Consider the following 25,965-nt stretch of genomic DNA (forward strand, 5'->3'; position numbering starts at 1 on the left):
TCATGTGAAAAATTATCTCCTAAAAATCTTGATTCTCAAAGAAATCCCCTTATGCCTTAGATAAATCAGGAAATCACTACTGACCACAAGGTAAAGAGAGTCTACAAGATCAGTCCAGGTGTGGTTGGTGGCATTTCCCTGTAGAGCCATATGTTTTTGAGGCTGAGGTGAACCCAAGAGTTTGAGGCCAGCTTGAACATACTGAGATTCCAAACAGAAGGAAAACAAGTGAGAACAGAATATGCCATCATTTAAGGGAACACTGTCTGCAAAACCTAACAGTGCTAATAATGGTAATGGTGGTTGGGATATCTTACCTAGAGAATTTATGGTCAGGGGGAGAAACTTAACTCTTTTATGGCTTCTCAATGTGGAGAACAATGTCTAGTTTAAATCATAAACAAGGATGTAAAATTTAAGGGCATCATGGAGAGATCTACCATTTATCCCCACATGATCATGGCCGAGAAAGCAACCTCGTAAGAATAAATCAAAATCCTACTTGTCAAGCCTAAGTCTAGTAGGCGTACTGTTGACTCCTGGGTTATGAAAGCAATCAAGAGGAAATATCTACCTAAGGTATTATTTCAAGACATGTGGCTGTGACAACTCTATTTCTAACAGGAACCACCTACAGTAAAACTATGTATTCATCTCTGTTTAAGAGAAAGCTTACACTCTTAATTGATTTTAATAAAACATTCTGAACATCTTGCAATCAGAAAAGGTAGCTGAAATTTGCTAAAATTAATAAAAGGATCATACTGGTCTTTCAAGGATAGTTTTAATTATCAGAAAACCCTTATTTCAATAGTAAAGTATTTTTAAAGATAAGACACTTTGGTTTATACTATAGGTCCTGTGAGATGGCCCAGAGTAAGGTATTTGTTCAGGCCTGATTACTACCCAAATTTGATCTCCCAACTCCCTCTGTTGGAGGGAATAATCATCTCCTGAGAGTTGTCCTGTGACCTTAAGACACATGTCCCCACTCACAAATAACAACTCATACACATACATCACACCATAATAAACTTTAAAGATATTCCATTCAGCAGAAGATACAATTTCTCTTCTAATAAATATCTTTGTATTTTCCAGTTCTCTTTCTTCTAAGAAAAGCAAGTCTCCTGTTTGTAGGAAGAACGGGAAACAAAGCCTCTGAGAGATGAGGGAGGGCAGTAACGTGCCTCACGTGTGTAGCAACAGCTACACCCAGTGGACAGAGTCAGAGGAAAGCTTCCTAGCTGTATTGTTATAAATAAGGTAAATCTGGAAATAGCTTTTCCCTGCCCAGCCTATCTTAGCTTCCAGAAAGGGGGCTACCTTTTACTTAAGGAAATCCTGTTCAGGAACAAAAGCCTTACTCCATAAGCCTGACACAACGCCCAGAAACATTTAGTATGCAAACAGCTAAAATAAAACTCCCAAAGCAAGGAGAGAATGTACAGGTACTTTATTGCTCACCTCTCACACAAACACCCCTCCAGCCACTTTCTTTCACAGCTTGTCAGTGTTTACATGGACAAAATCCCGGCAGAAGCAGCGAGGATTTCAGTATAGACGTGGAGAGTGACCCAGCCAGGCTTCTGTCTTCTGCAGCAGTAATGAAGGGCCTCCTGCCCTAAGCAGGACTCGATCTCACTTCGTAGTGCACTTCTGTCACAGAACGGTCTCCTGCCTAAAGCAAGCTAACTTGCATTGCTTAGCCAGTAGCATTAACTAGTGCATAAAGCAGATGTCTGCTCACCATTTCTTCTAGCGAATTTCAAGTAAAAACAAGGTTGAAGGAGGAACTTTTGTCTCGGATGGATGCAGGTCTGTCTGAGTTGCTATACTTAACTAAGTGCCTACAGGTACTACAGTTCACAACTTAGTTTGCTGTTGTCGTTTTTATGGATTTTGGCCATGTTCGTGGATTCTGGAGGAGCAGATGGTACGGTATTCCACCACCAGGATAAGGCTACTGAATGTGCTATCTGCAAAAGAGCTCATGTAATAGGAACCAATCCAATAGGTCTATCAGAAAGAATGGTGACAAAATCCCTCTGGATAAAATGCCAATCAGGGCAGAGCTATGCTCAGAGAATAGACATCAGAAGATAGTCTACGAAAAACACACATGGGTTGTTAATATGAGGAAGGTTTCCCAGCAGTAAATATAAAAAAAGTCTAGGCAAATCCTCATTTTCAAAACTTGCATATTGAAAATGTGAAAATTATTTTATTCAAGTAATTTCTTCAAAAAAGCATGTATGTTCCAACTGGATTAGTCTACTGGTCAATTAAAGGCAACTTAAATTGCCTTTAAAGTTTGTTTTTCGTAGAAAGAAGAGATATGTTTCTTAAATAAACAGTGTTATGTAAAACTGTTTAGTAATAAAAAGAGAGAAAGAATTGAATGAAGACCAGCGAATGGTTATCCTAAGCAGGAGTATGCCTGCCACCTGTGGTCTTACATTCATTCGAAATAGATGTTGAATTCAGGATTCTGAAACTAAGTTTCTATTACTTGAGCTCTAGCAAAATATAAGTTTCTGTAGCCTCAACTAGTATAATGTCTTCCTTGTCCAAATCCAGAATGACTATATTGATAGCCTCCATGTTGGAAGTGCTGTTCAAACTGGCCCCCTTGGTGATAAGTCTGGCTCCCTCTTCCTCCCCAGCCTCCTCCCTGGTTTCCGCGTCCTCCCCGACCTCCTCGACCACCTCTTCCCCCACGACCACTGCCTCGTTCGCCATGGTGCCCACCATCTTGGTATCTATTGTCCTGCTGGTATCCACCGCCCTGGTATCCACTTCCTGTATATGAAGATGTTTGGAAGCCACCATAGCCACCACCTTGATAGCCACTGCTGTGGCCACCATGATAGCCACCAGGCTGGAAGCCCGAATCTCGATAACCACCATCCTGGTAACCACCTCCACTTCCACTCCCTCCATCTGTCCAGCCTCCTTGATGCTTATTTCCTCTTCCTCCCCCTCGGCCACCATGGTCATAGCCACCACGTCCACCTCTCCCTCCTTGTTCATGACCTCCTCGTCCTCCGTATGAGGAATGTTCATAACCACCTCTCCCTCCGCCTCGGCCTCCTGCTTGCTGCTGAGGGCCATCTTGTCTTTTCTGCCATGGTGGCATCTCTGGGGGTGGAGGTTCAATTTCATTAGGTCTGCCACCTCTGTCAGGCACCCTGCCCATCAGCACCTATGGGAGAAGAAAGATAATGTAAACTTTTCATTGTACAGATAGACCAATGCATTCGAAAGAAAAAAATCAAAAGTACTCTAGTCACCTTATTAATGGCACAGGCAGTCTTTTCTCTTATGGACCCACTGCTTGTCCTTAAAATCTTTGATAAGTCTTGTCTGGCGGCCAAAAGATGAGCAACAGAAATATTACCTTTAGGAGACAAGACTGAACGCTTTGGCTGGTAAACCTTAGCTAATTTTTCTGTCTGACTCTGTTGAAACAAAAGTGTTCAAAGACAAATGTTAAAACTCAGAATGAGGCGTAGAAAACAAACACAACAATTAAAAAGATTAAAGATCTGCTGAGGAGTTGACTGGGTTTCAGATGGTAGGAAATCATTTTAAACTCTGTACTGTTTCCTGCACTTAAGAATTACCTTGTACAAATACAGCTGCCAGACCTGTTGACAGAGTAGGCAATGAAGGCAGGGCTGGGGTCACCTGGAAGCTTTCTTTTCAGGTGTTTAGGGACTCTGTCTAGAAACAGTTACTTCAGCATACCTTAGCTCTGTCAGACCAGCCAAAGGACTGGACGGTGACATCCAAACGTTTGATTAGCAGCTTCCTCCGGACTTCATATTCATTGGCTATGGCTTGGTTAATGGCTTCTATTTTTTCCTAAAGCACAATTTAAACAACCAGTTAGGATTTATACATGTGCTTGATCCTCTGTTCTTAAAGAAGAAACTGATGCTTTCACAAGTGACTCCCCAGCATTCCCCACACGGTCCTTCCCACTGGCTCATATGTGAATGGTTAGTAAAGTGACAGGACAGAAAAGTTAGTCTCAAAACAATAGTATATGTAAAGTAAGAATTCTTGGTTAGCTTTCCCATAATTCACTGCGTGAAGTAGGTTCAGCTCAGGCAGGTTTGGATCCATCTGGCAATTAGAAAAGAACGCTTCACTCATACCAAATTTCATTTAATAAGTGCATGAAATATTTACAAATCATGAGCTAAGTGCTTTAAATCACATACAAATAAGATTTATTCTTCATAAATCTGGAGGCTCCCCAAAATATGTCAAGGATGTCCATGTAGCAAATCACAAATCAGAAAATGTAATTTAAATCAGGTGTAATCGCAGTACTTGGAAGGCTGAGGCAAGAGGACTGCCACCAATTTGCGGCCAACCTGGGCTATGAGTGCTGACATAAAAGTCCTGACATAAAGGATGGCTCCTTAGGAAGTTGACTCAGGAGGATCACGACTCACCCAGTGGGCTGGTCCCATCGGCTTCTTCAATAACGGCTTTCCCACATGATTAGGTGGAACTTTTGCTAATGTTTCCTTTAACTGACACAAAAACAAATTAATGAATAAAAAAAAGCTAAAAGTAATACGTATCTTCCTCATTACCCAATTCCCATCATATCTTGCCATCAAAAGAAGAATCCTGACAGAGGCAAAGGTGGAGGTGGCTTTGAAACATAAATGTAAAGACCCAGGAGATAAGACATTGGCTTGTCCCACTCCTCCGTGATTAGAGAAGCATGGATCCTCCATTGGACCTCAACAGTGCCTGACCAGTGGGCACTGCATGAGCATTAGCTGAATGGATGAATGAACACAGAGAATACGGACTACAGATACACTGTTGTGCCCCACAGCGGTCACCCCACAGGAAAATGAGTCCCGCAGATATGCAGACAGGAAATAACTTTATACAACAAATATACTCATCCATTTTTAAATTAAAATGGCTTGTTCCTAATCATTTACATGTATATACATATAGATATATAAATCAGTATTCTGTTGATAATGTGTGGCATAAAAGCGATTCTATTTTCACACACTAAATTATGTTAGTAGCCAGCAAATTGAGTTTGCTAGTTGGAATATAGACCCAAAGCAACTGGATTAGAAAACAGAACTTATTAATGTCCTTTTCTGTCCAGTCAGTAGGGGGAAGCATAGTGACAATGACAAAAGCTACAAAAATCGCCTCAGAGTTCAATCATTTTATAAAGGACTTAAGAATCTTAGTTATTTTTACATTATATCTAGCTTACTTCAGCTTTTAAACCAAAGTATAAAGTTTCACTTTTGAAAAAAAAACATGTCAATGCTTAAAAATAACAAAACCAAAAGGCCCACTAAAATATATTAATTTCTCTTTAAGGTATCTAGGATTTAAAACCCCAAATTCATTTATTAACATTCTTTATTAATATGTAAATTAGGTTCCCATTAAGAGAAATAAACTTAATGTTTCATTTCAAGCAAACGTAGGACTATGCCTTTAATACGCTACAATCGGTACTAAAGGTCTTACTTTTTTCTCAATCCCGCTGAAGAATTGGAACATAGTTATATTGGCTGGAGGTTTGGACATTCCTAGAGCAATACATATGCCTTTCAACTCTTGAAAGACCTCACTACCGCCTCCTTCTTGAGCTTTTTTTGGAGGAGCATTCACACAGAGCATTCTGGCAGCTTCTAGTTCTGAGATGAGGTATGCTGAAGTAAACAAAATAAGATTTCAGAATAAGATACTATAGTTAATAGCCATAAGTCTGGAGTCACAACTCTATAGACCTAACGATACGTAACTTTTAAAGCTGCAAGAATGGACAGAACAAGAAATGAAAACCACTGTTACCTGCTAACAACATAACATCACACTGCTTATGCAACTCAGGTATTTATGGACTGTTTACAGGTTAATTAAAATTAGGCAATACTTTGAAACCGGAGACCAAGGTTGATCACACCTAAAGATCTAGATTCTTGTATTTGATCGTACTACCTCCAGAACAGGGGTTGGCATCTGTTAAAATTTTGCACAAGGAGACAAATGGCCAATGTCACTTTGAACCATGTGTAAGCACAATGACAAAATTGCCCTGCCCTCTCCCATAATCGGTCTGTCTAGAAGTGGTCAGGGCTACCCTAAGTGTGAAGGTGCTGTACTTTCTAAGCATCTTCTCTCGTTTCTCCAGTGGCTTTACTCACCTGCTGGGGGCTCTCTCATTGGTCCTTCCCCACATGCCCTTCCTCTCCACATTTCTCACCTTCTTCCTCAACAACAAAACTTTCAAATCATTTCTGCTTTTCAGTATTTTTTTCATGTGTATGTGCACTCATGTGTGCACACCATAGCACATGTATGGAGCTCAGATGCATAGTTCTCTTAACTATGGGGGTTGGCGGTTTAAACTCTGATGATCAGTCTCGGTGGGAAGAGCCTCTACGCCTGGAGCCATCCTTTGAGCTCATAAGTCACTTTTTGTCAGTATTTCCCTTCGTGTTGAATGTCCCCTCTGTGAACTGTTTTAGTCTAGTATACATGACGGCCACATCACAGCAGAAGCCTAACTAGTAAATTACATTCCTGTAACTGTCCCAAAGACACTTCCATCTAAACTGAGGAATTTCCAAGCATTCAGAAAAGTCTGCTTCTGCTCTTTGGGGAAGTGTTTTCTAGGTCTTTCAATCCTATTAGAATCACCAAAGTGTGATCAGCCTGAATATCCCAGTTGCTGTCCTCAGATGGGAGCCAGAAGGAAGTCATGATTTTGGTAAGTCATTTCTGAGAAGCCATCAATTCCTGTTCTAAAGTAATGAATACAGATGAGTTTCTGCAGAGGCCATTCCATGTGGCTTTAATAAATCTTGGTATGTTCCACGTAGTAAGCTATACTTGGGTATTAAGACAATGAAAAAGCAAAACTCTGTGGTCATGAAAGCAACTAGTGCTGTTGTAAACAAGTTTTTACCAGTGTCCTGACAATCTTTCATACGTCCATGACTGTGCTCCTGGAAAGACACAGGAGTTGTGTGGTTGCCACTGAGACCTCATAGAATATGCAGGTAGGACTATTTAGTGTCTGGCCCTTTAATAAAGTTTGCCAACCCTTGTTCTAGAATAGAAAATCATATAACATATGATTTAATATTGTCTAAATTTGGGATGAGACAGTTTAGTCATTCCTGAAACTAATACCATCACATGAACAAACTTTAAAGCAATTGACACATTCAAAGCACTAGAAAGGCAATGGAGATACTATAAAAACCCCAAAAACCAAAGATGATCTTTATTGACAATCTACTTAATCAAAATATCATCTATTAGGAACTCAAGCTTGATTTGACTTAGCTATGAGTATCAACCGAGAACCATCCAAGGCCAGTGAACAGCCCAGAGTCCCTACACTTAAAGACTATTATTCTATTCTGGTAGTTCAAATGAAGTTCATTTATTTCCTCTTCAGTACAGTGTGCTAATCAATTCAGATTAGTGCAGCAGGGTGCTGGAAGAAAATCCTAGCATCAAGATGTGACAAAACTGACACTCGGCACAATAGAAAGTCACACAGAGCACCAACGAGCACGTGCATGAAATGCTACAATGAAAGAGGTTACACACTGAGAGCAGCATTGGGGAAGTCAGGCTGCAGAGACAAGGACAAGGAAAGGGACCAGTGTGCCTTGTGAAGGACGTAAAAGGTGAGTAACCTTTAGCTGTTTCACGATTCTTATTTACAGGAGGAACATGTGGTTGTATACTCTTGATAAGTTCTTCAGGTATCAGCTCATAAAAATAAAGTTTGTAATTATGACCCTGATTCCAAAATAGTTAGTATAGTTAGTATAGGCTGCTTAAGAATTAGCAAGGAGTTAAAAGCACTTTCTAGTGATTGACAATCAATGTGGTTTTCTTAAGTGTCAGTAGAAAGAAGGCTGAGTTCTATGGAAGACTCTGCCATCGAGAGTCACTTCCAAGCATTTTGCCCCGTGGTTATCTTCCGATGAAGATAATGTAAGTGACAAGCACAACCCATCAGGAAAAGCCATACTACAGAGAACAATCAGTTGGACTGTTGCGGCTGTGCCAGTCACAATCTGAAGGAGACTGAATAAATATATAAAAGCTAGACATAAACATCAGTGTCTACAGCAAGTCCTGACCCTGCGTGTAGACACTGACCCAGCAGCAAATACTAGACAAAGGGGACATTAAGTAACTGCAGTAATTTTTAGTCCTAAGCATAATAGCTGTAACACTTTCTTTTTCAAAAAAAAAAAATTCAAAACAACATAAAACCTTCAAAACTGTGGTTTTAGTATTTTCAGACCCCACACTACAGCTATAAAACCAAACAAACAAACTTCTGGACTATGCTTGTCATAGGACATTCAGTTAAACAAAGCTGAATCTAGCTTAATTTCAGAATGCTACAGACTCTGAGTTAAGATTACTGCTTGAGCTTACTAGAAGTTTATAAAGGTAATACAATTTATTAGTCTACTAACTGTATTTCAGGAAAAGAGACAGTTACTTTTTTAAAAAGACATGGAAGGAAAGAACTTTCCATAAAAAATGATGTTCCACAGTGATCGGTGGGAGAGGAACCATTTAAGTGCTGCTCATGTATACTTCGAAACAAGAGCATTTACCAATCCAAAGAAACATCAGTAAACAAAACACCTTTACGATACATCATGCCAGCTCTGCTTCCTGCCTAAAAACCTCTTCCTTGTCTCTACAGGCTTGCCAGTTATTACATGTGTGCTTTCCATCTAGAACACAAGTTTAGGGTGACACACTGGCATGACACTCCAGCATCTCCACTGGTCACAATAGGAAAGGCACAGCAGCTAGGAGTGCCAAAGCAGAGGTCAGTTCAAATCAAAGCGCCATTAGTGTGCTTGCCTCCACCAGCTCCTAGTTGGAAATGTAGCTAACTCTTCTTTTAAAATGGATAGTATTTGAACTAAAGTCACAACGAAGCAAAATACAACAACAACAACAATAACAACAACAACAACCCACATATTACTTATGGAAAACAGAGAAAATAGCTGCATTCTAGTAGCCATGAACTTACTGAGCAAAAGGAGGCAGTTCTTCTGAACAAGCAGGCGCTTGGTTACATCCCCAGATGTTAGAGAAGGATACGGGCAGTTCATCTCCCCAAGTAGCCCACTCACCTCAAGCTGGAATTCTTCAGCTTCACTTGGACCTTGGGAGGATTAAAATAATTTTGACAGCATTAGTCACAAAATGGAGTTCCCACTAGGCTTCTCCTGCCTCAGCTCTTCTTCCTAATTCCTTCTTTCTCACACCACTGCAAAAACACTTTTATAGTGCGCAGTAGGCTAGTCCCTTACTTGACAATTAAGCTATTATTTATTACTTTGTGTGTAAGACATGTGTGCAGAACACACAGGTATGGCGGTCAGAAGGACTGTGGGGTTGGATCTCTCCTTCTACCTTCATGGTGGGTCGCAGGAACCAAACTCAGCCCATCAGGGTTGCATGCTGATTGCTTTCCTGTTTAGACACACTTCGCCAGCCCGTGTGAAAATTTTCAATGGGTCTAACTTTATACCTCAGCTCATTTTTCCAACCTGCTTTCCAAAGACTCTTCCCAGCTGTTCGAGTCTGTCTTTTCCTGTACATTCACTCACAATAATCTATGTGCCAATTCCATAAATTCTACTAGGCCGCCCGTTCTCCTCAGTGTCCCAGGAATGCCTGGCTCATTGTTCCTTTTGAGCTTTTATTTAAGTTATGACTGTGAGTGACAGGGTGACCATGCCCTTCTCTACTAGTGAATCTCTCTTATCCATCAAAGCCCCTTGGACTTCTCCATGAGATTTCCCTAATACTCTTGCACTCATTGATTTCTTCCTCCTGTGTACCAAAAAAGCAAGACTGCAATTACTGTAGCAATCACCAGTTTTTTCACTTGTATTTCATATTCGCAGTTAACTGAAACCAGAAGGCAGCAAACATGACTTACAGCTCTGCACTTCAGTAACATGCAAAAAAAAAAAAAAAAACCTTGAGGGGACTGGAAAGATGGTTCAGCAGTTAAGAGCACTGGCTAGTCTTCCAGAGGACCTGGGTTCAATTCCCAGCACCCACATGGCAGCTCACAACCATCTGTAATTCCTGTTCCAGGGGATTCGATAACCCCATACAGACATACATACAATCAAATCACTAATATACATAAAATAAAAATAAATTATATATAAAAAATTTTGAGGTCTAATGAGTGAGTGGGAGGATGGGTGTCACCTTCACTATTTTGGTCATTCTCTTCTCAGTATTGCAGATAGAAACTAATAAGCCTTAGAGTCATTTTCAAGTCCCAAGTCCATTTTCTCATCACATGTTTATCAAATTGTGACTTGTCAACCCTAAAGCTCCAGAGAACTCCATTAGAGGCATCTGAGAAACGAGGAGGCAGGCACCATCAGGGTGATCAAAGCTGTAATCCAAGCATCCCAGAGATTTGTAAGGCTCTTACTGACAGCTAGAGGTGAAGAAGGGTTGTGCTAACCCTGCCCTCCCTCTACACAAGCAGAGCAACCACTCTTACCTGGTTTTTGTTTTTTTTTTTTGTTTTGTTTTTTTGAGACAGGGTTTCTCTGTGTATCTCTGGCTGTCCTGGAACTCACCCTGTAGACCAGGCTGGCCTCGAACTCACAAATCCGCCTGCCTCTGCCTCCCAAGTGCTGGGATTAAAGGTGTGTGCCACCACTGTCCGGCATCACTTTTACCTGTTTTATGTGTTCTAGATGATCTCAGTTAAAAACAGTATACCATAAAGTATCTTAAAGGTTTCTACAAGTCAGACACAGTAAGTGGCAGACTGCCAAAGTCCCCAATTCTCCTGATGCTGTGTGGTTGAAGCCTAACTATATGACCCCAGGCAATGTACCTAACTTCTTTGGGCTTTTGTCACTGCCTACATAAAGGTAATAAAATCTAACTCATAGAACTCTCCTGAGGTCTAAACGAGTTAACCAGTCCATACTGCTCTGAATACAAGGAATAATAAATATAACATATGCTATCATTATTATTATGATAGATCTTGTTAACTGAATTGGTCAGACACAGGCTAAACTAACCTAGGATACAACCAACCTGCACATATTAACTATACTAACAGGTCAGGTGTGGAAAGTCCAGCACTTATGAGGCTAATGGAAAATTTCCTCAATCCAGCCTGCACTCTGAGAGACATGTCTGAGTTATACAACAATTCCTTGTGCCTCAAACATACCAAGAAATAAAATGTATACCAGCAAGTGAGAATGAGCTTTTCAAAATGGGATTACACTGTCCCAGGGGTACACTAACAGGCAGACATTCTTACTTTTTATCCATTAGAGCTTTCCCTATGACAGGAAAAAGCAGAAGGTGGAGTGTCAGGTTCCAAGCTCATTCAGAGTCAACAAACTAGTGGTAAATGTCAAGAAAATAGGTAAACAAGAAAAGTAAGAAAACAGGTACTCTCAACTCTATAGTTTAGGGTGCTGCACCTAATTACAATGTACCCAATGGTGGGTTCCAATGATTGACAGTAGCCTAATGGGGTGTCCTCGTTCTTCCCGAGCACAGGAGAATTACAATGCACACACTACATACGGTACACAGTTCTGGGATCTGGGAGACCTAAAAGAACATCCTAAATTCTAGTAGCCACCAATCCTGGATGTCAAAATTCAAGTTTCACAAAATACAGACAATGTGGGTCAGGCCTATAATCCTAGCACTCTCAGCAGGTTGAGGCCTAAAGAACATGAGTTCAAGGCCAATCTGTGCTACACGCTGAACTGGTTTTTTTGTTTTTAAAAAAACAAAACCATGGCAAGCACATATATTTCATATATGTACTCTGTATTTTTCTCTGTTTCAATACAAGGATCTTTTCTGCTTCTGCACATATTTTATTGGTGTAGCCTTATATTTAGAATTACCTTATCCTTGAAAACAGTAACAATATCAAAATCACTCTGTGTGTGTGTGTGTGTGTGTGTGTTCGTGTGCGCATGCGCTCACATGTTAGGGAGCACAGGGTTTGACTTCTTTCTTTCTAGTTACAAAACTTTTAAAATTTTAGCTTTAATATTAATAATGTTCAGTTCACAATGCCCCAATTTTATTTTTAAAAAGTGAAGATTTACTTACTGTTAGTTGCCTGCACATTTTCTTCTAGTTTACAGAGGACTCTTAATTCAGACACCAGCCAAGCACAGAGTTTGGTAAACTCAGGGGAAGCAGCTCCAGCAGAGACTGCCTGCAACAGTGCACCATCGTCCAACAACGGGCCCTTGTAACTGGTGAGGAAGAAAGTACATTTCAGAGGAAAAATCAACATGTTATATGTTGCAGATAAAACACATCTATGCGTTGCTTATGTAAAGAAACAATATGCATGTGGTATATATATGTACATACAGGCAAATATTGAAGACATAAAAAAAAGTCTTTAAAAATTTTAAATAAAGAAAGTCAAGCTGGGCAGGATGGAAAATGCCTGTAATCTCAGCCCTGGGGAAACAGAGAACCTTTGCCTGGAGCCACAGTGACATCTACATAGTGAGGTCCTTAAAAACAAAACAAAACACCCTCAAAACAAAACAACAAAGAAACCAATCAAAGGATGACTATAGCTCAAGCTTTCAGAACAGAAGAGGGTTGGGACGCAGCTCAGGTGGGAGAGTGCTTGCCTAGCACTCATGGTTGAGATCCCAAACTTTATAAACTGAGCACAGTGGGATATGCTTCTAATCTTAGCTCTGGAGAGCTGGAGGCATAGGGATCAATCAATCCTTCAAGGTCATTTCTGGCTATGCAGAGTTCAAAGGCAGCCTAAGATACAGGAGACACTGTCTTAAAACAGTGTCCCCTTCAAAACAGACAAAACAAAAACCCTAACAAAACTCAACATAGAAACCCCACAATATCTATGAATGTAGTAAACATAGTCAGTCAACTTTTACACACTCACTGAAAGCTCTTTTGCAGTTTCCTTTCTTACCATAATCAATTAGATTTTATTTTTGGTTTGCTTTAGGAAGCTTTCCAAATAATCATTTATTTTATAAATATATGTTTTGATTTTTTTTTTTTTTAAAGACAGGGTCTCATTAGATCTGGGTGTTCTGGCACTTTCATATAATACCAACTACTCAAGAAACTGAAGTAGGGAAATCAAGAGTTTGAGGCCAGCCCAGGAAACTTAGGAGGATTTATCTTAATGAATCAAGCAAGCAAAGACTCTTCAATTATATATTGTTGTGCTTAGGAGATGGCCCAGCAGGTATAGGTGCTGAGGAGATGGCTCAGCAGGTATAGGTGCTGAGGAGATGGCTCAGCAGGAATAGGTGCTTGCCACCAAGGCTTGATCATACTATACAAGAAGAAAATCAACTGGAAACTGTCTCTGACTTCAACAAACACACGGTAGCACATACACACAAATAAATAAATGTAAGTTTTCTTTTAAAGACAAGAATCTATATAGTCCTGGTTGTTTTGGAACTTACTGTGTAGATCAGGCTGGCCTCAAACTCATGGAGATCTGCCTGCTCCCACCCCCACCCTATTAAAGACTGTGCTATTGTGCCCAGTGTAAAACAGACAAACAAAAACAAAGCAGCTTAGTTAGGATCATATTCTTTTAAGTGAGATATTACATAAAAATATTGTCATCAAGGACATACATTAAATATACTTAACATGGTATTCAGAGGTCTGAATACTTTGAGATTCTTTTAAATATGCCTATATGTTTACATATGAAATGGATTAGAAAGAAATCTTCCACACTTACACAATCCTGGAACTAGATAAAAAAAAGGGAGGGGCAGAAGAGAGGAACTGGAGGAATGGCTCAGCAGGTAAGAACACATGCTGTTCTTATTATAGAGGGCCTGGGTTCCATTCCCAGCACCCACACTGGTCAGCTCACAACTTCATATAACTCTAGTTCTAGGAGATCTGGCTTCTGCTTCTGGCCTCCTCAGGTAACTGGTATACACAGGGTACACATTGACACACACATACATACACATAAAAACAAAAAATCCAAAATAGTAGATAGTAGAGACGTTTGAATAAATGTCCTAGGCTTAGAAATTCCTCCTAGTGTTCCACATTCATTCAACAGCAGCTGTTACATTCCTACTGTGTGCTAGGTTAGAGATAAAAGGTAGAATTTGCCGCTCTAGAGGCAGAGGCTGATGGGCCTCATAGTTAGAGGCCAGCTTGGTCTACAAATCGAGTTCCAGCACACCCAGGGTTACATAGAGAAACCTGTCTTGAAAAAAGATAGTATTCAACCTAATTTTTGAGCAAATTCTTTAAAAAAAAAAAAAACACAGTAATCAACTAATGGTGACACTAAGTTTAAAATTAAACTTTCAGAAAAACTCCATGGTTTCTATTAGAATGCAACCTCTTTATTCGCGTGCAACTGTTGCAGGAATGACGAGTTATAGTAAGCCAGACATGAAAACAGCATTAGGATAAAAGAACAGTAATGGGAAGCAATTTCATCCACGGCTGCCAGTCAATTGATCTTCACCAGCACAGAATGTTCCTCTCCCCTTGTTCCACTCCACAGTACCTTTTCAAACGAAGAGACCCTCATCAGGGCTTCCACATGAACTTATACCCTGAGGAAAGCCCCACACTGGCACAGAGCAAGTGTCCCTTAAAAATGTTTACTGAGTAAGCAAATCGTCTTTAGACACCCGTTGAAAAGCACCCATTCTGCAGAACATGACTTACTTACGACCCATTGCAGGAACTAAGCTGGCTAAGTCTGGGTTATTCGCAAAGTGTGATCAAAGAAATGATCATGGTGGCTGACGCTGACAATGATGGTCCCTAAGCTTCCTTCATGGTCAGTACCTACTAGGACACCAAGCTATTTACATGGGTTGAGCTTTGGATATCTCAAGGTGTCCCTTCCCTTAAGAATTTTCATGTTATGGAAAAGCCTAAAGTTAAACTTTGATAAAGTACTATGGTTAAAAATACAACTATCGGCAGGGCATAGGGGTTCAGTCCTTTAATACTAGCTCTCAGGTGCTAGAGGACCTCTGTGAATCAGATCTTCATAGCTGTGGTTATAGTGCCGCCCTGCTTCCAAAACTAGCTAACTCTGTGCTTATTTTCCCCTGAAGTAGTTACCCACAGGCAAATACTGAATCGTGCAGGGTTTTTTTGTTTGTTTGTTTTCTTTTCTTTTTAGCCTAAGAGACTCTAGGTTCTCAAGTTTGAGCACCTTGAACTGGGTGACACAACGAGATAAATAAGCCTTATTTCCAAATTCCTAAACATTGAAGACTATGACTTGGTAAGTATCACAGGAGAGTCAAGATGCAGACATGTTAATTCTTGGTGGGTGAAGATGACCCTGGAATCCTGGAGTTCAGCGAGGCTGTGCTGGGGAGTCAGAAGTCACGTACTGTGATTTGCAAAGCAAGTGGTGATAGGTTAGGTGCACAGCTGAGCGGGCTTCAAAGCCGGCTGCATCGCCCAGACGTGCGCCTTTGGAAGCCTAGGTGCATGCAGAGATGACTGAGCAAAGATTTTTTTTGAGAGAAGTAGGGTGGGGGGGCAGAAGCTCAAGACAGAAGTAGGAAATCGTGGGGCCAAGTAGGAAAGCAGATACAACTTTGGCAAACCATAAAAGTGGGGGTAGGGTGGGAGGACGGGAGGCAAGAAGAGAAAGCTTGGGGAGTGGGGGTGGTGAGAACCGGAGCCCAGACAATGACACGCATGACTGACACCCGCTGCGGGTAGCAGGGCTGTAGGGAGCACCGCGGAGGACGAGAGCCGTCGGAGGCGAGTGGGCAGGGTAGGTGTGGACGTGGCACGGGGGTCCCTGGGCCAGCGGGAAGCTACGGCGAGAGTCGGGGTGCGGCGTGGAAAGGCAGGTGGCTCCGACCGAGCGCCCGAAGAGCTCCCGGGGCTCTAGCAGAGTGGACTTTCAGAAACTCATGCCCCCGCGGTCTTACCCTAGATCTTCCAACGACTCCAAGATGTCAGTCTCCATGAGGTCACACTCCATGCTACTGTGGTATTCAAATTTCCGAGTCGTCAGGCTGCCCTCTCGCCGGCAACGCGTACACTCGCGCATGCGCCCCCTTCCCGGAACTTCCAAGTCGACAGCTGGCGCCTCAGTCTCTGCATTGCGCATGCCCTGAGCGTGCGCGAGCAGTTTGGTTCCGCCCACTGCCCCCACCTCACCCGCTGAAAATGGCCGGATCTGCGCGTGCGTACTATGGGATAGTGAAGCTAGCTGCCCTAAGAAGGGCAGGAAGACCGGCGGCGTGGCAGCGAGGCTCTGAGACCCAGCCAGGGGGCGCGGAGCTCCTGGAATGCGCATGTGCACAGCTTGGGGCGAGGCAGGCCCGGGAGGAGCTGGAGCCAGGTCAAGCCTGGGTTTTTAGAGTGACCGCTGTGATGTTGAGCTGCGCGTGCTCCTCTCACCTGCGAGTCACCATAGAAGGGCAAATATGTGCGTTCCCAACCACAACCTAGGACGGGGTAGATAAGTCAAAAACAATGAAAGCCAGAAAAATGCCATTTAATTTTCTTCAGTGTAGAGAAAAGTGGCTTTCCTCAGTATGGATGTTTTAGAAAGTTTCTCTGGGAAAGTTTTTCCTCCCTGTCCTCTTGAGCCTGCCCCAGACACCATGCATTTTATTTTAACAGGAAAGGTCATAACTCCATATCAAATACAATAAGGTGTATTTGATTACACGCAATTTGGACAGTGGATCAACTTTTTTGTCTCCGTTGACTACACACACACACACACACACACACACATATATGTATGTATGTATGTATGTATGTATGTATGTATAGATATATATATGCCTGGAACTCACTATGTGACCAGGCTGGCTGTCACAGAGATCCACCTACCTTTGCCTTCCCAGTGCTGTGATTAAAGGCATCTGCCGCCATGCTCAGCGTTGTCATTGCTTTTGGCCATCCATGCTTGTGTGTAGCTTTTTCTTAGGATTATGTGCTTAAGAAATGTTGAATAATGAGGAAACCTTTTTCAAAGTGATGATGTAATTAGAATATTATATTTATCTATAAATTGCCATGCTGTTATATTGTGTAGTCGTTTGGTTTTAAAATTGCTCTCAAATTGTATTTTGTCGTTTCCATTTCCACATCTAATGGGTAAACATTCTCTATCATTGGTAATGCGTGTTTTAGTTATTTATGTTGCGTAATGTGAACTACTGTTCTAGTGCCTACCCTCTTGACCCATGAGTAACCTGGTTTCTCTACGAAAGCTCCACTACAGTTAAGTGTTCTTCACGGCGTTCTTGTTGATTCTAACTTCCTGATTGTGAAAAGTTGCATATACAGAGCCAAGATTCAATCGGGTTGTCATTGGTCCCCTTAAGAGCCCACCCCTGCCCATCCCTGTCTGACCTAACCTCATTTTGACTATCAGGTAAAACTTTTGGAGTGTGTAAACTTCCAAATAAGCTTCTGCCAACTCAAATCTAAGAGTGTCATCAGATAACATTTAAATTGTCTCCATATTACTGTAAACGTCACACTTGCTGTCCCCACCAATATATTTGAGGAAACAATCTCTTGACTTATGAGTTTGTATTGTGTAACTATACAAACAGCAGAACCAGTTCTGTGTTGACACATGTTATTTGGGGCAATCTGAGTCTGTACCTGGGGCATGGTCCCTCATATTTGGCTCAAGAAAAACGTATTTTGTTCCATCTGGGGTACAAACTGTGTTTTGCATCAACATATTATTGTATAGGCTTATAATGCTGTATAAACATTTTTTCATTACATAGATGAGCAAGCTGAAACACCATGTCTTACTGATTCTAGCATTCATAAATGATAAATGCATTTTGAACCTTGGGCATATTTGCATTCATATACTTACTTGATTGTTCAGACAAGGATTTAAAGCAGAATGTGAAAAGATAGGGAAATTAATTATCTACATTTGTTTAACCATGTATATATTGTACATAATTTTAGTATAATGAATCTTTATCATGGAAATTTTGAACGTGCTAAAACAGTAACAGTGAAAGATTGTTTTTAATAAAAAAAAGGTTTTATTCTTAACTCAGCCCCCTTGATGTGTTATGCAAGACTATTTTAAACACTAACATTTAATTTTTAATAAAATCAAGCAAAGTCAAAGTTTATCATTAGAAATAAGATGCACTGTTTTTAAACATTATCATATTTTAACTTTTGTAATTCAACAAGGGATTCCTGAAACAATCTGTAGTCTGTTTTTATAAACACCTGTATGCAGACATGAGTATTCTACATTATTAAGTAGGAATTTTATAAACATATTACTGTAACAGTGTAGCTGAAGATTATTACATCTTCCCTCAGCTTCTCCAAAAATGATTTCCAATAGTGTGGTTGAACGTGTATGGCTCTTTCCAGAATCACAACCCCGTGGTTTTCAGGTGTAAGCCCACTAATCTCCTTATGTTTGCAGACTCTTCAGGTTCTTTACTGTGTCAGAAATCCTTACTTCTGACTAGAGTCAGTCAATCAGTATAAACTCAAAGACTTTGCATCTGGAATCTTCACAAACCCAATGAGGATTCACAGAGCCCTACAGTGGCTCACACCTCACTTCTGAGCAGTAGACTAAAGGCTTCAAGCAAAGAAATGCTGGGTTCGTGCCATGTCCAGGCTTGCTTTGGGTTGTACTTTTGGAACTGAGTTTCTGTAGCCACCTTGGTGTGTATGAATCCCAGTTATAACATAATGTAGCCTTTCATGATCTTGAACACGAGTCTTTCTGAGCCAGGGAGAGAATGAGAAGTTTCTGTGGAGTTCAGACAGCTGATGATAGTGTCATGCAGGGACCCCAAAGCACAGTATGTTCATCACTGCTTTCTCTGTAGCTCCTGAGTGTGCTCCTATGCACCACCACCACCACCACCACCACCACCCCACACACACACACATCAGTGGTGCACCTGTGCCTCATTTATACATTAGTAGAATTCACTCCTAATGCATACTACAGGGTAGCCATAGACTTGAGATTATTTCACGACTGTTTTGTCAGCTTTTGAAAGTTAGACTGAGGTAAGTTGAAAGACTAATAAGGGACAGTGTACCTTGTTTCTTGGTTTATCTGCTAGCTGCTGCCAACCACAACTATACTTGTATGCAAATTGTTTCCTCTGGTGGGAATCCTCTTTCTTCTGCCCTGCTTGACAGATGCTTCTTGGTCAGTCTTCAAGACTAAGACAACTTCTTAATTTGCTTTTGTCTACCAACACAAGTGTACTCAGCACATTGGCACAAGCAGCTGCAGTGTATTCTCCTTTCTGCTAGTGTGTCATTGTGCTGCTCAGCTCACCTTCTTCTCTGTCCCCAAGGCTGTGTGCAATGTCAGCACTCCACACAGAAGGAATTCTCTGTTGATACAGGTTAAGATTAACCTTCCTCTCACTTGGATTTTTGAGGTAATGGCATGTAACTCAACTGATTCTCATAAGCATCTGGGAAACTAAAATGTGGAAGAATTGTATGCAGCACACACGGCATTATGTTGATATTTTTAGAGTTGGCTTTTGCCTTCTGGATTACTTGAAACTGCCTCAGGTGACCCCATGACTAATCCTTCATACTGTGTCATTTAATTGCATTTTATTTTTATATTGCTTATAGTGAATCAGTTTTCTCCCTGTGGTAAATATGCATACCTACACCTTGCCTGTTACACTGACATGCACACAAAAGACATCAATAACATTGATAGTTGACAAGAATAAAAAATCTTTCCCTTTCTCATACCCAGCGTTGTTTTTTTCCTGAAAGAATAAAATGATTCTTTGCAGAGAAAAAATAAGTATACAACAGTGAATTACGCTTTGAGCGCTTGGATCATTCTGGAAGTCACTCGTGTTTATTTAAAACATGGCTACTCTGGTAGGATGCTTTATTCTTTGCTGACTTAGACAGCTATTAACAACTTTGTCCTATGATGGTTTATGGCTTTGGGGGTCTCAGGGAGCCTCCCCACTGTTTTGCAATCTGTAACTGAACACCATGAAAGTCCAAGCATTGTGATAGAGGTGCTACCTAGCTGGAGTGAAACTGGAGGTTAGAAACTGAAGTAGAAAAAGCCTTTACAGCCCAGTCCTGGGGAGAGCTTGTACTTTAGATAGGCAAGCAGGCTAGTTTTGAATGTCCTCAGGGCATCTGAGTTTCCAATTCTTAGAAAGAATTATACATTATTTTTCATTGCTTTCCAAATAAGATCATTGTTTACAAACACAATAAAGGTAAAGTGAAACCAATTATATTTGAGAGTTGCTGTCTTGTGTGAATTATTTTAAAGACAAAAAACAAACAAACAAAAAAAAACCACTTGGGTTAAATCACATAAATTTAGCTCTGAAGAGAAACTTGAAAGGTTATACTAGAAGGGTTATTCATCTAGAATCTAGATGAATCCTTTCAACCACTTTAAGACAGAATTGAAGCCTTCCTACTCCAGAATATTTATGGTATTTAATAGCCACTCATTTCCTTCTGTGTCCTTTAGAATGCCAGCTCTCTGCTTGGAAGAAACCAGAGCCTCTGTTGTGACTACATAGGCTGAATTAGCCACAGTCCTATGGTTTTTCAAACTTCGATGTGCATCTGAGTTACACAGGAACTGTGAAAAACACAGGCTGCTTGTCTTCTCCTTGTCCAGGCTCTGGTTCAGTGGATGAGGTTGAAGTCCAAGGGGCTCCATTTCTAACCACTCCCAAGTCTCCTATAATAGCTGGTGCTACAGGAAGTAATAGAAAAATACAAGTTTAATGGAACAAGATCATGCGATGAGTTTTGGACAGGTAGAACTATTTTGAAACACTGAATGGGATCTGTCAAATGAACACCTGGGTAAACAAATAGGGTTGCATGAAGAGGGCTGAGATGGAGATGTGAATGTGGCTATTTTCTCCATATAGGACTTGAAGATGGAAATGAAAGGCATTATCAGAAGAAAGAACACAGGAAGCAAATGAGGGCTGATGAGATGACACAAAAGTGCTTACTGCCAAGTTTGATAACCTGAGTTCCATCCCTTGGACTCACATGGTAGAAAGAGTAAAACAACTCCTCAAAACAGCCTCAGACTCCCATACACATGTCATGGCATATACTGTTGTTAGCAGTTTCCTCCAAGATTGAAGCACTCCATCCCACAGGAATGCTCCTTAAGATAGAAAGTAGACAACTCAAAATCACTTCAGGAAGTCCCTGAAACTGACCAGATTCCAATGTGCGTCTTCCTATCTCCATTAGTCTAATCAATATAATCCCCTAGAATCATGTGCTCTTGTGGGACAGTGGACTATCCCAGAAAACTTGGCAAGGTAGAGTGGGTCTGAGACCCTGGCACTCAGGTACTCACCTGAGACAGTGGGTGCCTCTTGCTCCCTGCCAGATTCTTGGCCTGGAACATGTGTCCACATTCCCCACATCAGTCATATGTCCCAAAACAGAGTTCTCCATACTAAACTCTAGTATGGAGATACCCTAGATAACTCTAGGGTATCTAGAGGCCCTGAGGGTTTAGTCAATAAACTTCCCTTTCTGGTATTCCTCCCTGCAAAAGGTCCACCTTGAGAGGTTGGTATGCATCCATTTTCCATGACGAACAGTAAATAAATGGTATGGATGAACATGGACTGTCTCTTCCATCGAAATTGCAGTGGGTAGCATGAAGAAGGCCTTCACCTATTGAGCCACAGCCTAAGTCTCCCATAGAAGGCTTCTCTGCACTTCTAGAAAACAGCCACCAAGCTAAGGACAATCGTTGATTAGCTAAGCCAGAGCTCCCATTTATCCCAGCCTGGGCTAGTCACTGTCCTCAGCCCTTGGGCCCCCAATGGTCCTGGCATCATCTCAGGGTCATGGACCCCCAACTCTTTGTTCTGACTCCTCTGTGCAGCACCCCAGCAGTGACTGAATTTCTAGGAGTCAGAAACCCCAACTTTAGTCCCCCATCCCCTGAGCTTCCATCCCCTGAGCTGTGTCTTGGCCCTTCCCTAAAGCTCAGCACCCGACAGAAGCGGTACAGGGAGACATTGTCAGGCACACATCGTACAGGGAGACATTGTCAGGCACACATCGGTATTTTGCTTCCCTGTGGTGTGTCCCACACCCTAACATTGAAGTGGAACTCGAACCACCTCAATTCTTTGGTCTGTCTCCCAGGTGATTCTCGATTTCATGAAGCTGACACTTGGGGAAACACAAGGTTGGTACCAATAGACTCTTAATAAACTCAGCATTTCAGGGGTTCCTGACCCCAAACACCCACAGAATGAAGGAAGAACACAAGCAGCAATGATGAGAGAAGCACAAAATGTCACTAACCTCAGAATATGGCTATCTGCACAGACAGGCAAGACTAAGCTCTGGAGTGATTGACTGTCTTTGTCCTCAGCCTGGTTTCCCTGTGTAATCTTCTGGCTAGGGGTGATATGGAAGGCAGTTTCTAGAGAATTAGTCCCCTGCCTTCTCAGATTTCTGGCTCTCCAAATAAAGTACAGCTTAAGAATTCAGTTCTTGTTTGTGCTCATCGGCATCCATAGTGACTGGTTAGCATTAGCTAGTATGGGGCGAAGATATTTTTAAATGCCCTGAAGTGGACATTTCTGGTGATGTCAGGTGATACAGACTCACATGGTGTTTTGCTGAGGCAAGACCTGTGAAAGGACACATGATGTTTGGAGAGAGTATAAATAGGACTTGGGCCTGGAAAGATGGCTCAGTGGTTAAGAGCACTGACTGCTCTTCCGGAGGTCCTGAGTTCAATTCTCAGCAACCACATAGTGGCTCACAACCATCTGTCATGGTGTCTGATACCCTCTCCTGGTGTGGCTGAAGACAGCTACAGTATAAAATAAATAAGCCAGGCAGTGGTGGCACACGCCTTTAATCTCAGCACTTGGGAGGCAGAGGCAGGAGGATTTCTAAGTTTGAGGCTAGCCTGGTCTACAGAGTGAGTTCCAGGACAGCCAGGAAGACACAGAGAAACCCTGTTTCGAAAAACCAAAAATAAATAAATAAATAAATAAATTAATAAATAAATTAATTAATTAAAAAATAGGACTCAACAGCCTTGCAAGGCTTTGTTGGTCTTGCATCTTCTTGGATCCTCGTTTCATTGAGAGAGGCACTGCAGCGAACTTCTGGCATCCCAGTTGGTCCTAGTTGCTCCGGCTGACTCATGCCAATTTGGTGGAGGCTGAGCAGTTTCTGCTGGATTGTGCTGTCACTGTTGATTTGTGTTTGGTATCCTGACACTACTGAACTGGACTGCTGGTTTCCTGACAAACAGAGATTGGAACAAGTCCACACCCCCTTGTCCCATTTATTATCTATTCTCCCGTACCTATGGATGGTGGGCTAGAAGTGGGGGAGAGGGATTCAAAGCATTTGATGACCCTTATTAAAAGTAGGTTTTGAAAAATCTAAGCCCACAATGCCTAATCAATTTGGTTACAGAGTCATGATGACCTTAGGAAAAGTTTCAGTATAACAGTGCTGGCTAATATAACATCAGAGTGTATTGTGGTACACAAAAGGCAGAAAGAAAGCCTGAGACTGCTAATCCTCTCTATCTCTCCCTCCGTCCCCCCTTCCTCCCCTGCCCCACCATGTGTGTGTGTGCGTGCATGAGTGTGTGTGGTATGCACATGTGCACATTGTGTGAGAAGACAAACTCTGATGTTGGTCTTTGCCTTCCACCCTGTTTGAAGCAGGGTCTCATTCTTACTGTTGCATACAACCTAGACAAGAGAACTCTGGGGATTCCTTGTCTCAAATATCCCAATGGGAGTGCTGAGCTCATACACGCCTGTGCTATCATGTCTAGTTTTAATATAGGTTCTGGGGACTCAAACTCAGATCCTCATGCTTGCCTTGCTGGTCAAGTTCTTTACACAGTGAGTTATCTCCTTAGTCCAGAAGTTTGGTTCTCATGAGACAAAGGTGAAAGAGAGCAAGAGGTGTATTACTAGCTGAGTACATAGACTCCTGTGGGGCAAGTGGAACCAGACAGAAAAACTGCTAATGTCGAACAGATTAAAGAATCCCAGCAATTCTTATAGTTGAGAACTGTAGGCTTTCAAATCTATTCTTGACCAGGTTCCTGTCCTGGAGCACATGACCACGACATCCCACTAAGAGGACCATGACAACTAGTTATGTAGCATAGAAACCCACAGTTCTCCATGCTAATGAGGTATCTAGTGGGTTTAGCCAATAAGCTTCCCTTCCCAGCCATTCCTTCATGCAAAAGATATTTAATTTCTAGATCAACCTGGGTAAGTCGTATGCATCTTTCCACCATGAATAAACAGTTTGGACAAGCAAAAGCTGTCTCCTTCGCCAAGGATTGCTGTGGGGCAAGGCCTTCCTCATACCAACCAGTGCCTACTTCTTTAGAAGATGGCCCCTCCATACTCCTGGCACTCACCCTGAGCTAAGCGGGGTTCCCCCAACCCTGGGCTCATCTCAGGAGCTCCATTCTCAACTCTTTGTCATTCCCAGTGGTGTCTGGGTGCCCAGGAGTCTGAGATCAACAGCCTTTGCCCCAGCTCTTGCGATTTCTCACCCAGAGGAACATGGGTTGGGGCTCCTATCTTAGAGTGTGTTTTGTTTCCCCTGAGTGGCATCCCACCATTCCAGCACCCTGGTGGTGATGAGAAAGGGACATAGCCTAGTGCCTCTGTATTTTGTCTCCCCAGGCCTCATTCTGACACCTCAGTGGCAAATAGAAACGCAGACCCACAGTCTCCAAGATCCAAAAAATTTCATATATTTTACTTTTTGTAATTGGAGCATATTTACAAGCTAGTAAATGGGACCCGAGAGTAAAGGAGTTTATGAAAGCAATGAGAAGAGAAAAATGAATATTTTTTTAAGTGTTGTAAGGGAAAGAATCCAAATTCTTAGTATGTGGATGAAGAGTAGAGACAGGACAAATCTCAACCCCATGTTAATGAGTGGTAAAGCAGTTGTGTAAAAAGTCCTTGCACTAGAAATTTCACATGATCTAATGATATTTGGCTTTAGGCATCCATGCGAGATTATTAGAAGGCAATGTAAGATGCTATTAGTTGGTTTTGCAAGGTATTATTAGAAAGACATTAACTCAGAAAAACAATTGCTGTATGCAAACAGGAATGCAAAGCAGGAAATGTTATTTACAATAAAGGAGTGGCGAGTCAGGGCAGAGAGTGGGGAGAAATGGGGTGTGAGGTGCTCAGACCCTTGACCCCACTCTTCCCTAGAGGCTTAGCTGCTGTGGCCAGAAGTGTTTGCATTTCCCGAGATTAGGCAATGATTCCTAGAACTTTTCGCATACCTTCAGGGCATGCATCCTCCTTAGTAACTTTTTTGTTTTGCAAAAGCATTTATCTGACAAACAAGGTCCATCTCTTGTCTTTTGTCACTGTCCTCCTGAGTTAGCTCCCCACCTCATTCACTACTGGTCGAGGCCACTTCTTTTCTGGTCCTCATAACCTGTCCCTTAAAAATGTTTTGTATTAAATCCCATCTAGTTAGTTGTGGCGCTCTGTTTAACTGAGCACACTGGAGAATGTCTGCAATCTTGGCTACCCTGGGGTCTGACCAAACGGATGTAGACTGGAAGCCAGTCTGGGCAGCATAACAATTAACTCCCTTATTTTGTGAAAGTAATAAAAAAAAAACCTGGGAATTGATTCATCAATGCATTTTTAGTACATTCAATAAAAACCTACTCAAATTTAATGAATACCTAAAGCCCAAGGCATCCTGATGTTTCCTTGCTAATGGATGAAACAAGAGATCAATTATCAATTAGAAAGTGGTATTTAGTGTTTGAGACTAACAAAAAGTTATTCCAGATTGTAGATGTTG

At 41.7% G+C, this 25,965-nt stretch overlaps 1 protein-coding gene across 2 annotated transcripts; it reads right to left on the reverse strand.

The window, feature by feature from the left end:
* Positions 1–1,439: 1,439 nt before the first annotated feature.
* Positions 1,440–16,231, reverse strand: Fam98a (family with sequence similarity 98 member A). Of its 2 annotated transcripts, XM_028773444.1 has the most exons (8): positions 16,032–16,231; positions 12,190–12,338; positions 9,089–9,223; positions 5,530–5,714; positions 4,467–4,547; positions 3,751–3,867; positions 3,294–3,461; positions 1,440–3,205 (listed from the first exon to the last, which is right to left on the reverse strand). In XM_028773444.1, the coding sequence occupies exons 1-8, from the start codon at positions 16,211–16,213 to the stop codon at positions 2,546–2,548; spliced, it is 1,677 nt and encodes a 558-aa protein (XP_028629277.1). In that variant the 5' UTR covers positions 16,214–16,231; the 3' UTR covers positions 1,440–2,545. The 2 variants fall into 2 exon arrangements, with proteins under 2 accessions (XP_028629277.1, XP_028629278.1); XM_028773445.1 differs by lacking the exons at positions 12,190–12,338; positions 16,032–16,231 and having other exon boundaries at positions 9,192–9,216.
* Between the last annotated feature and the right edge of the window lie 9,734 nt (positions 16,232–25,965).

The sequence above is a fragment of the Grammomys surdaster genome, unplaced genomic scaffold (assembly GCF_004785775.1).
Source record: "Grammomys surdaster isolate TR1022 unplaced genomic scaffold, NIH_TR_1.0 227, whole genome shotgun sequence".
In the NCBI taxonomy this organism is placed as follows: domain Eukaryota; kingdom Metazoa; phylum Chordata; class Mammalia; order Rodentia; family Muridae; genus Grammomys; species Grammomys surdaster.